Raw genomic sequence first — 12,443 nt, forward strand, 5'->3', positions numbered from 1 at the left:
ATGTTTAAAAAACATTTAAATAAAATGACTCAAAGTTGCCTGCTGGCATTTGTTACTTTCCTCTTCTAGAGGAGTTTCATGGAGGCAAAATATAGTTTAAAAGGAGCATGGACATTGCTATAAATTAATAAAGCTGGCCTTGCTGAGCCTGCATGCCATCTCCATCCCCTGCCTAGCTAGCCCAATAGCGAATATACATTGGTATGGAGAAAGTTAACAAAATCTACAAAAAACATGGTTTGTTAAATTTCCTCTATTTAAGCACTTTTTCCTCATCTTAATTAAAAGCTTATAACCTATTAATTAATTTTGTCCTTTCTTTCCATAATGAACATTTCCTATTTCATTTGTGGTTTTTAAAATGTGCCACAAATTGCAGAAATTAAATTTTAATACGATTTAATACTACGACAGTACTGGCAAGCCAACAGTGGGAATTTTGTATTCTTAGTTTATGAGCGTTTAAAACATCCTGTTCTATAATTATGCATTCCTCACTCATATTCAATTGCTAAATTGCTATCCTGTGCCGTGGCTTTAAGAGTCTTCTTCCAGGGGCTTAAGTTTTTTTGTTCCTCCTCTTCAAAGAACCTCAGGGAAGAGGGCGGGGCTGAGAAAGCTCAAGTTATAACAGCTCTCCCCTCCTGCAAGAAGAGGAGACAAGCGGAGTCTTTGGAGGCAAGCAAATCCAGCCTGACCAACCTCCATCGGTATGTTATTCACTTCTGCTTTTTGTCTCCGTAAATGTTGCGATTGTTGTAACTTGTAGAATTGATACGTGTATAGCCTGTTTGAGAAGCGCTTGTTCAGTTTTTCTATGAAGATTTGAAACTAAAGGAAGACAAAATTTGAAATTTCTCAAAAAGCTGTGGGGATGAGCAAAATATATATGAGATATATTTCGTAGTCACTTGGCCTTATTTAGAAACTTTTGCTAGATTTTTGAACGATTTCAAGTATAATTACAGCTTTTTTTCCCCCTGATCGACAGAGTCACAAATTTCCTCGAATGAGCTTTAATAATAAAGTCGCTGGCATCTTAACTCTGCAACTATCTAAACCAATCCTATTATCTCAAGCTTTGGGGAACATAAAAAACCAAGTTTTTCTTAAATAAAGACCATGGTGAAACATAAATTAACCTCAAGAAAGAATTCATTCAAATAGTCAATATTCTTTGATAGTAAAAGGAGAAAAGTGCATTTGACTTATTTTTGCATACTGTGGTTCCTTTAGTTTTGTCAGCCTCTGAAACATGCTCGTCACTTGTATTACTTAGAAGCAGGAGAGAAACATTGAGGGGTTGGATGAATAATTAAAGGTTTTATTTCTATTTAGTTTTGAATCCATTATTGCCAATGCTGACTTTTTCAGTGTGAACATTCTTAAGCTGAAAGTAAGGAAATGGTTCTTCCTTAAATCTGTGCCGTATGTGCTGATACAAACATACTTATTCTGATAAGAGTTTCAGCTTGTCAATATCTTGAGCGTGTAAAGAACTTTCTTTCAAGGTTGTGACTTTGGATTTATAACTCTTTAAAATGTGGAACAAAGTTGTTATCATCTATTATTCATTTTTTTTGTCTTGCTTAAGAACTGATGCTATTCTTAGCACCTTTGAAGACAATAGGGCATCGTGGGGCCGCCTTGCCTCTCTCCATATTCTAGGAGACTCAGCAAATAGCACCTTTCAGCATCATCTGCTGCCTGAGTCCTACCTCCTGTCTCTCACCTCTACTCTTGTGGGTGGGATACACTGGGACCAATGACTTCAGAAGCCTCCACTGGCTTTTGCCATGTTCCCAGGTTTTATCCATCAATTCAAATTTTAAAAGGGTGGCTGACAAAAATGTGGCACTTAGAAAAACAGGATCGTGCCTATAACAAACCAAATCTCAGTTCTTCTCTAGGGGTGCGTGAAATGTGGGGGCGAAGGTAAACATTAAGCCTTGCGGGTCCCTGTAACTCTTACATGCACCACTGCAGGGCTCGTGCCAAAATGGGAATTGAGAAGATTTCTCCCGACGGTGTCGTTTATATTTGAAGCCTCTGCAAGTGTCACACTCATCATTAAGGTGAATAATTGATGGGCACGAAGAGTGGAGATGTCTGGGGTTTGGTATGGGCCCTTTGGAGCATTCTCATCAGAGCACGAACAATCAGTTCCTCTCGTTCAGTGTTACATATGGAGAGCTTCTTATTTACCCTTTTTTACCCTAGAGAGACTTAGAACTATCCGTTTTGTTTGAAAATGACATCTTAGGACCGATGGGACCACAGCGACAGGCGGGCTAGAAGGTAATTTTAAAAACATGCCAAATGTCGTTCTTGTCCTAGGACAATAACATAGCAGACTGATTTTTTTTTCCCTTTTTTTGCAATGGGCTCAGGATACACTAGTATTCTGTTAATGGGTGACTTCTAGATTATTTAAAATTATTCACGAGCATCAATAAGAAAATAGCATTAGGCCAACTTCTGCCTTAATCAACAAAATGAGGTTTCTAATCCTTTATTTTTTTTTCATGGTGTATTAATATAGTAAAAATGATAATCTGTTTTTTTCACAAAGAGGTATTAAACAGCACAAAGTAGCTTGAAGTTTAAGGATGGCTCTCAGGCCAGCCTATTGGGATTTGAATCCTGTATCCTCCACTTATCAGCTGTGTGATTTGGGGGAAGTTATTTAACTTCTCTGTGCCTTGGTTTCCTAATCTGTTTAAGTAGGAAAATAATAATTCATGTAACTCATGGGGGGATTGAAAGAGCTGGCACATGTAGGGAGCATAACACTGTGCCTGGCTCACAACAGGCATTACTTAAGACCTAGCTGTTACTTTTTCCTGGTGTTTGGCCCGTATTCCTGGCCTGATGAGGGTGCATGTTTCCTGTGCTAGCAGGACAAATTGTCTTGTTCATAAATTCAAGGTGTAACCCCAGAAGAACACTAGACCAAAATTTATATGGTACCACCTCTTAAGCATCCCGTCAATGACATACATGCTCGTGTTGCAAAAAGATTCGATTGTAAGCTTTGAGAAAATTTGATTGCAGCCTAAGATGAGGGAGATATTGGTGTTGAGACAAATAACCCCTAAGACATCGGTGCTATTCATAGCATCCTGGTTTAGCCCAGTGGTTCTCTAAAGTGGGACCCCTGACCAGCAGCATCAGCAGCATCTGGGGGCTTGTTAGAGATGCAGAATCTGTGGCCCACCCCAGATGTGTCCAGTATTTTGGGGGGGAGGCACTGGTCTGAGTTTTGGGGATGCCCCTAGGGATTCAGCCTGCCGGATGATCACATGTGTCCCTGACCAGCAAACTGGAGAAGCTGTCAGCCTTTCGCACGGAACTCCTGTCCCTCCTGATCCATATGGCGGTCAACATCTTCACCATCCATTGCGTAGTCTGAAAACGTGAATGGCATTTCAGAGTTCATCGTGATTTTAATTTTTACTGCGTTAACCTACGTGGTGGGTATTAGGGTTCCACTAATTTTATCAGACTCATCTGCGATCTTTGAGAATAAGGACCATAAATAAAAATAATTGCAATATTGGTGAAAATATGAAAGCAAAGAAAACAAATAGGTCCCAAATCCGGCCAAAATCTCAGATATTTCTATCCTGTGGGCCCATCCTTTGGGCCTGCCATAGAATGGCTTCCATTGAACTTGACCTTAGTGATATATCTTCAACTTTCATTCAGGACTTTATAAGAAATAGCCACACAGTTTGACGCAGTGGGTATTGCATGGTTATGTCAAGGGTGTTTCCCACTGTGTGGCCCAGTGTTCTTTTTACAGAGGAGTTTTTTTCCTCTTAACTTATTTTGAAATAAGAATAGATTCATGGGAAGTTGAAAAACCAGTACCGAGAGGTCCCATGCATGCAGTTTCCCCCAATGATCACATCACATGTAACCATAATATAATATCAAAACCAGGAAATTGACGTTGATAGAATCCACAGGCTCTATTCCGATTTTACTCATTTGTGTGTGTATAATTTTATGCAATTTTAGCACAAGCAGATCTGTGTAACCATCACAATCAAGTTACAGAACAGTCCTGTCACTAGAAAGATCCCCTCTTTGATCCTTTGTAGTCACACCCATCTTCCCCACGGCCTGCCCCTAGCTGCAGGAGCTCTTTGTGCACCAGCCTCCGTATCAGAACACGAGGATTTGATCTTGCTTGATGGATGCTGCGAAGATTGCACTGGACCATGTTCATCCTCTGGCTTTGGCTCCTGGCAAGATTAGGGTGCAATTTCTAGCACCCTCCCACAAACAGGCTTGTGTCTGTCTCTGGGTCCTTTTGAATGTAAATCTGTTTAGCTTCTCTGGGCTACTCCCAGTTTTTCACCCCACACGCAGCCGGGGAGCTGAGCAGATGAAACACAAGTTTCTGTACCGAGTGAGGGAGGGGAGAAGGCCGAATCACCACATTGCTTTTATTTGCTCTTGTTATGAAGCCCTAATACTAGCAATGGTAGTAATGATAAATGCACTAACATTTATGTTACTCAAAGACCTTGCCAAGCCTGCTGTCGGCTTGTCCTCTTTAATCCTCACAACAAATCCATGGGGAGGCGACACTTTTTTAGAGATCAAGAAATTGAGACCCAAAGGGACTAAGGTGCCATTCGGTGGTGGAGCCCAGCCTCATGCTTGGTTTTTCCTGACTCCCAACCCCCTGCTTCTGTTTTGTTTTGCTTTTTTTCTGTACCACCACGGTCTTCATTTCCCTCCCAGTTTGATTATACAAATAGATGTTTCTTGATGTGTTTACTTGAATCCCTCTTGACATTGTATTTTTCATTATTAAAGACAAATCCTTCTTTCCTTTTTGCCCAGACTTTTGAATTTCTGGCTTGTGGTATGATGCTAGAATTTTCCTGACACATTTGCCCGTCCTACGATCTTTTAAAAGTAGAATAACATAGTGAACTGAGTTTGTGAGTTACGTGAAATCATCCTCATCAGATATCATATTCAACATCATGGCGTGTGCTTGACGGCCTTTACTGGTGGATTCCTATTAGGGAGGTCCCCTCGGTGGGGTTAGTCTGCATTGAGCGCCATCATTTTCTTGACTTCATTTTCTTACTCCTAACTGAGGGTTCCATTACGTTAGAGAAATACGCTCAGATAGAGTTTAAGATAAAGCAAGAGGATTGTCCCAGACTCGAGCATTATAGACGTGAGATTAAGCGTTATACTCTACCTCCCTCCAAATGTGTGGAATGTCAGTGCCTCTTTTATGTGAATGCCAAAAACTGCAAATTGGATCCATCGAAAGAAGTAATATCCAAGAGGTAATTTTAGTGAGGTTTCAAGGTTGTCGTCTCACTTTTCCAGTTCACTCCCCTTCAGGACCAGATCTTCTTCCTGAGGTTCTGGGGTCTTCTCTGGACCTCCTCTCACTCTCCGGGCCCTCCTTGGCGCCTCTCTGACCATTCACCTCTGTCATTGGCCCTACGTCCCTTCTCCTAATGCCCCATATTCCTTCACACTCAAGCCTTAGCTCCTGAATATGTTTAGATGATTGATAAACGGTCTACCTGGAATACTCATCATGGAAGACATCATAAAGAATGCCTCGACTCATAATTAGTCAACTTGAATACACCTGGCCTCGGAAAATCAGTGAGAAACTAATACCTAATGCAGGCATTTGAGATGCCAGAACAGGGCGACTCGCCACGCATCTTACACGGTTTTCTCATTTAACTGAAATGTGATTAAAAAGTAAAAATACGCTTTTTCCATTGCGATGCAATGAGCAGTATTTCATTGTGAGGCAAATGAAATCATTTCCTGACTGTCAGGGCCTGACTCAGAAGCAATTTGCTGTATGGGGATCACAGTAAAGACCTTGCAAGATTGATTTGTGGTTTTGCCATAATGTATGTAAAGTAGCAATTAATACTCTGAGCCTCTCTTTGAAATGCCTGGGGAGAGAAGTAAAGGAAGCTCTCTTTGTTTTAAACAGCCTAGACCAACTGTTCCGAGAGAGGTTTAAAGAAGCTTCTGGTCTGTTTGGGGTGGGAGAGTTTTGAGCCTGGCCTGGACGGGCGATCTGGACGGAGGGGTCGGGGGCAGTGCTGCTGAGTGGTGAGTCTTAGGTCTTTCCACGTCCAGGGCTTAGGGCAGCCGGTGGGGAAGTAATTTGCAAACCGAAGGAGGATTTGGAGGGTGGGAGGGGGTGTGATCTATTCATTTAAATTGTTTGCTCAACAAATATTTATAGAGATCTACTCTGTGCGCTGTGCTAGACACGGTAAATCTGGTCCCTGCCCTCAGCAAGCTAACAGGGCCAGACAGGTCATGACACAGGTCAGGACACTCACGACTTGGTGGGGAGTAGAAGATGCTACAAGAATAGGTAACTTGGCACCTTCCCAATCCTGGTATCGTAGGGCACCTCCTGGAAGAAAGGATGCGCAAGTGAGCCCGGGAGGATGAGCAGCAAATAACCAGATGGAGAGGGTTTGAGGAAGAGGGTTCCGGACAGAGGGTGGGACCGCAGATGGGAAAGGCGGGGCCTACGTGAGGAGCAGGCCCGGAGAGAGAGGGAGGTGGGCACTGTCAGGCTGGGAGCAGGGCCCAGGTGGCAACTGTGGGCCACTGGAGAGGCTGGTGAGGGGAGAAGGAGGTGGGACTGCCGCTTGGATGTGATGGGGACAGGGTAGGGGAGTCATGAGCAGCTGGGAGAGCTTGGTGCCAAGAGGAGACATGGAGACACAGAGAGGTGAGGTTGTAGGAGAAGGATGGTGCTTTCGCTTTAGAAATGTGCTGTGTCTGTGGACAACAGGGGGTAGGCCGTGGGTGGCTTTTGTCTGCAGCTTTGGAACTGTGTCTGAGTTAGTGTTTGGGAGACACTGTGGATGGCGAGCTCCTGTAGTGCGGGATGGGAGCATCTGAGCTTGAGAAGAGCAAGGGGGCAGCCCCGGAGCGTCTCCTCGGCAGCTGAGGCATCTGTGATGCTGGGCTAATGGCCTGCTCTGGAGCCTGAGAGGGAACTGCCAGCATCCCTGGGGCTGACATGCCAGCTCCAAGTCTCAGGGTGACCTGAAGCACCCTGACCCTCTGGCCCTACTGCTACGGCCCATCAAGCTCCTTCTCCCCCGTCGCTTGGTTGGCTCAGGGCTGGGATTCCTCTCCCCTGCTGATGGCCACGTCCTCTCATCCTCCAGCTGATACAAGCTGCTGGTAATTTAGTTTGGAAGTTTCTTTTACTCATTTACTTGGAAGTAGCTATTGCGAACCTCCTTTGTGTGGTAGTCTGTGGTGCATGAGCCCCCCTGGGAGAGGGGGTGCCCAGGAGGGCCCTGCCCCAGGCGTGAGGGTTAGGGAAGAGCTACTGAAGGACAGACACTCAAGCTGGGTCTCGGAAGATGAAGAGGAGGAGGCAAGAGGAGCAGGGGCAGGGGTACCATCACCCCATGGGGTGGCCAGCAGAGCATGGGGCACTCTGCAAATGGCGGAGGGGAGACGGTGGAGGGTAGGGGCTTTGTGACAAAGCTTTGCATGGAGCCCTTTTACTGCTTGTAGCCTAGACTTATGCCTCCCCCTATTCTCCACAGGAGAAGAGATGTCCTTTGAGGGATCCAGGCTCAGCATGAGAAACAGGAGGAACGGCATGCTGGACAGCACCCGTACCCTGTACTCCAGCGCGTCGCGGAGCACAGACGTGTCCTATAGTGAAAGTGTAAGTCGGAGTGGCGCCCAACCCGTGCCGCCATCATGTTAGAAGGCATGGCTTTGGCAATTAAGATTATTTGGGGATCAATACTCCTTTAAAAAGATCGTATCTCAACATATAGTATTTTCTCCTGTTGAGCTATTTTTGTCGAATGTATAAGCATTTCCTTGTCTGTGCCATTTTTCCAGCATTCCTATTTTAAAGGTTGTTAACGTAACCGTAATAAGTTATTAAATAGTGTATTTGTTATGAAATTCTAAGTGCTGCACTTTTAATATTCATTTACTATTTTAGGCTTGGTGTTCTTGCTTCCAGTCCTGTCGATTCACTTCAGAAATGATTCTTGAATCTAAGTGCTTTTCTTCAACTCTGTGGCCAGGGTCTCAGTTCGGGTCCACTTTTGTTCCTGCCATAGCTTCTGGCTCTTCTCTGGGGCATCCGTCTCTCTCATTCCAGGCTGGCATCCGTGTTGCCTTCAGGACGTATAGATGCACCCAGTTATCGCTTACTGGATGGGCGGGACTCAGCTGGGGGGGCTGCCTCTCCCACCCCTGTCCTTGCTGACACCTGAGTTGTTCTCATAGGTGTTCTGCTCACAGGTCATGGCGAGTACCCTCCTTTGTCCGGAAATGAAGACAACCTTGCAGTCTGACACCACGGTTCCCTCTTGACTAGTGTTAGACCGGATAGTGACTAGCTTTGGAAAAAAGAAAGAAGGAAGGATGAGGAGTGGGGGTGCTTCTGGGGTGCTGGGCATGTCAGGATTTTGATCTGATTGGTGGTTACGTGGGGGCTGACTTTGTGATCCATCAGAGAGTTGTAAAAAAACAAACAAGCAGACAAAAATTCTGTCCCTCACCTTGCGTATTTAAGGAGGATCCATCTCTTGGGGGCCGCCCCTGAACTGGCTCACCTGGACACGGAGCATCTCCTTAGATTTTGTACCTGGTCTGATGTTAGCCCTGTCCCTGTGAGAAATACACAGTGGGCAAAGGACAGTGGTGGCCTCTCATTGCTTCCCCCTCGTGCTGTCTTCCTTCATCCTCAAGCAATGAAGGACGGCTGGCTGGGCAGGAAAGCCCTTTCTAGATGGCACGTGGACCCAGGCCTTGATGTCTCTGGGAGATGGACAAAGGCCGGCTCGCTGTCTCACCAAGCTCCTGTGGGTTCCCACGGGTACCCTGGAGGGCCTTCCCACCCACTCAGAAATGTAGGCGGCCCTGTGGATAGAACTTCTGGGACCACCCAAGGGCAGCTCAGTTCTGGGGGGTCCTGTTTGTCCCTGAGAACACACACGTCTGCAAAACGCATTTTCCGAGGGAACTTTTAGCAACAAAGCAGTTTTTATCTCCACCCCTCGTTCACGATCACTGATTTCACAAGCTCACGCGTCTGTGGAGTTTTCTTCCTCTGTGTTAAGTAGACTTAAAATTAGTTAAGAGGAGAGAAAATATTATGAGGAAGAAAGGGCATTGCAGGTTTTCAAAATTTTTGCCTTAAGAGGAATGTAGAAATTATTTGTGCTTTTTACTTTTTTATTAGAAAACAATGCACAAATGTAAATTTTCAGCTTAAGGAAGAATAATAAAACAAACGCTCCAGTACCCACACCCAGCCTAAAGGAACAGACTATCACCAGGCCTTCAGAAGTCCTCCATGTACCCCCCAGATTGGGGTCCCTACCTTCTGTCAGAGGTGACCACTGTCCTGAATTCCGTGTCACTCATTCTTTGCTTTTATTTATAATTTTATCATTTGAATATCTATCCCTAAACAAGTTGTTTAGCTTTGCCTGTTTTTGATGTATGGCGTGATACAATGTCTCCCTCGTGAGTTTGATTTTGGGAAGCATCGTGCTTTGAGATTCGCCCACGTGGATGGGTGCAGCAGTTGCTGGTTCATTTCACCGCCGTGCAGCGCTCCATCGTGTGCAAAAGTTTATCCAGTTCGAGGAGGGTGAACATTTGGGTTTCCTGCTTGGCTCCTGGGAGCAACGCCACTCTGAACATTCTCAGCCGTGCGAGCCGGGCTCCCTGGAAAACATTCTTTTGGTTGAGGCTTGGTGGCTAAAGGCGAACCCCTTTCCCTCATCCTAGGATGAGGTTTGCGTCTGGGTTTAAGCCATAGGATTTATGGGGAAACTCCTTCAAAGGGCTGGGAGAAGGGGACAGGCGGCCCTTGTTCTCTGATGTCTCAGGATGTATGCTGGGTGGCAAGAGGGGAGGCTGCTCCATGCGCTGTAGACTTTGCTCCAAGAGAGAGTCTGCCCCCCATCCCCTTTCTGCCATGCACGCCTGGTGACGGCCTTGCTGTAGGGGACATGGAGTCAGGGGTGGCTTTGGTGCCGGTGGCCTGACTTGGGAGGCCACACTTGCGTGCAGTTCTCTGAGAACTGCAGCTGCCAACGCCCGGTGACCCGAGGGAAGTGGATTTGGGCTGCCAGCCCCTCCTCTCCGGGGCAAGACGGCCTCCTAAAGCTGACAACCCACTGCCAGGCACCTGAGCTTGCAGGCTGTTCACGGGACAACCCTAGCTCTCTCTCCACAAGGTCCATTTCTAGGGGCGCAACCTTACTGGCAATGGCAGACGATTTTTCAGAGCGGCTGTACCAATTTACTCACCCACCCACAGTGGGCATGAGGCCCCTTTCCTTTGGCCCCCCCCCCACCATGTTTGGTGTCAATTGCCTTTTTAATTTTTCCAGCCCGGTGGGTGTGCAACGGAATGCCATTGTGGTTCCCCTTCACATTTGCCTCATTGCTGATGAGCTTGAGTTTTTCACACATTCATAGCTTAGTCGCGTGTCCTGTTTCATTCAATGCCTGCTCCTGTCTTTTACCATTTTTCCATCAGGTTGTCTGTCTTATTCTTAGTGATTTATAGTCCTTTATACATTCTATTTACCAATCCTATGATATTAATCCATGTTGCAAATATCTTCTCCCACTTTGAGGAGTGTGGGTATTTTGGAAGTATTTTTCATCTGTTTCCAAATCGTTTGCATCTTTCAACTAAAGGGAAGCTTTAGGTTTATAAAGGTTTTTGGTTGGTGGTCAGAATGAGGTCCTGGATATGCCTTCCACCTTGCCCAAGCAGCAGCAAATACAACCAAGGAAGGAATTTTTGGAATATATCTTCTTTGAAAAGCAAGCACAGGAAGAATGGGAATCTGCATTGAAACATTATTTATGCTCACCTGTCAACAAATGGTCATGTTCCTCCAGTAGCCTTAGAGATGGAAACACATAATTTGCATGTCTATGATGACGTTTATTACAAGACAACTCCAAGTAACTTTCAGAAAAATTTGCATTCAGTGATAAAAATTTAAACGTACGCTGCTTTTTAAAAACCGTGTACTCTAAAATCATGAACAGATGCTGGATGCTATGGATATAAGGTAAATTCTTAAAACCTTTGAAACAGGCCTGGGTCATATTTACTATTCATTAATAACAGCAGTGAGTGAGCATCAATTAGTAATGTGCTGTCCAATGTTCTTTCTCCAAAGGACCTGGTGAACTTCATTCAAGCAAATTTTAAGAAACGAGAATGTGTCTTCTTTACCAAAGATTCCAAGGCCACGTAAGCATCTATTTTCCCTCCGTATTTGCTTCTGAAAATAAATAATTAAAAACCATTGCAACAAATAAACAAATATTTGCTAGTTCATTATTAAAGTTGTTTTCATCTTGCAATTCTCAGAAATGGTGTGTAGAAGAATTTTCTCAGAAGTGGTGTGTGAGCAGGAAGAATTTGGCAAGTAGCTTGCAGTTGATCCCTAGAGTGACATCATTTCGTTTTATATTTTTAACTTTGGAAATAGTTGGTAAAGGCTCCAAGAGAGGCTGTCGCTCCCTTCCATAGTCCCACGAGCCTGGGAGCCCACCTGAGTGGCCACAGCAATGCATGTGGTTGTTTAGAGCAGGTGGCAGGTGAAACCAATGGCGCCCATGGCAATCTGACCGGCTTCCCTGTCAGGCTGTCCTTCCCTTTTGTTGACTTTGAGGCTTGCCATCTAGTTGGGTTTTCCTCTGCTCTGAGTCTTAGTGTTTTGAAACATCAAGGCTGGTTACAAAAGCCATGGGGAGCAGCCCCCAGCGGCTCTGTACCCAGGAGGTCCTCAATAAATGTTCCTTAATGAGTGAGTGAGTGAATGGACTGACTGCTGGTCTCTCCCATAGAAGGTGCACCGAGATCTAATGAAACAACGTTAGCCCACCGCCCTCTCATCTCGTTCCTCTCTGCCCCGTCTTTTGTCTCCTGGTGATAGAAGAAAGAGCCCAGCTATTAACTGACTGGATAGTTGCTGCTGTAGTTTGTAATCAAAGCATTGACCTTTTGTTGAAGGGAGGCAGTGGACAGACGAAGGACGTAAGAATGAGCAAGAGCAGAAACTTTAGAATCAGCCCTGGGTCCAACCTTGGTCTGGCTGCCTGCCCACTGCTTGACCTTGAGCCAATTACTCTCTTTTCTGAACCCAATTTTCTCATGCTAAAACTCTAGCAAAGCATACCTCATGGGTTATGGGAAGGAGTCAATGAGGCAACACATAAAATACCCACCACAGTGCCTCAGAGCCTCAAAGGTTCTCAAAAAATGTGTTTTCTTATTTCATGTGAACTAGAAAATGAATTGGAAAAACTAAGAGATCTGTATTTTGTCATTGATATAAACTTATTCATCATGAGTCATTTTGACTCTATGAGTCAAACTCTATGAATCAGCTACTTAT

At 45.0% G+C, this 12,443-nt stretch overlaps 1 protein-coding gene across 2 annotated transcripts in view; it reads left to right on the top strand.

The window, feature by feature from the left end:
* The first annotated feature begins 627 nt into the window (after positions 1-627).
* TRPM8 (transient receptor potential cation channel subfamily M member 8) overlaps positions 628-12,443 on the top strand; it is an 88,824-nt gene continuing 77,008 nt past the window's right edge. For both annotated transcript variants that reach the window (XR_011439535.1, XM_070269495.1), the window contains exons 1-3: positions 628-710; positions 7,590-7,714; positions 11,220-11,293. Coding sequence is in view for 1 of the 2 variants with exons in the window: in XM_070269495.1 (XP_070125596.1) it covers positions 7,598-7,714; positions 11,220-11,293 (191 nt within the window). In the remaining variant the exon portion in view is untranslated. The remainder of the gene's footprint in view (positions 711-7,589; positions 7,715-11,219; positions 11,294-12,443) is intronic.

This window comes from Equus caballus, chromosome 6, assembly GCF_041296265.1.
Source record: "Equus caballus isolate H_3958 breed thoroughbred chromosome 6, TB-T2T, whole genome shotgun sequence".
NCBI lineage: Eukaryota > Metazoa > Chordata > Mammalia > Perissodactyla > Equidae > Equus > Equus caballus.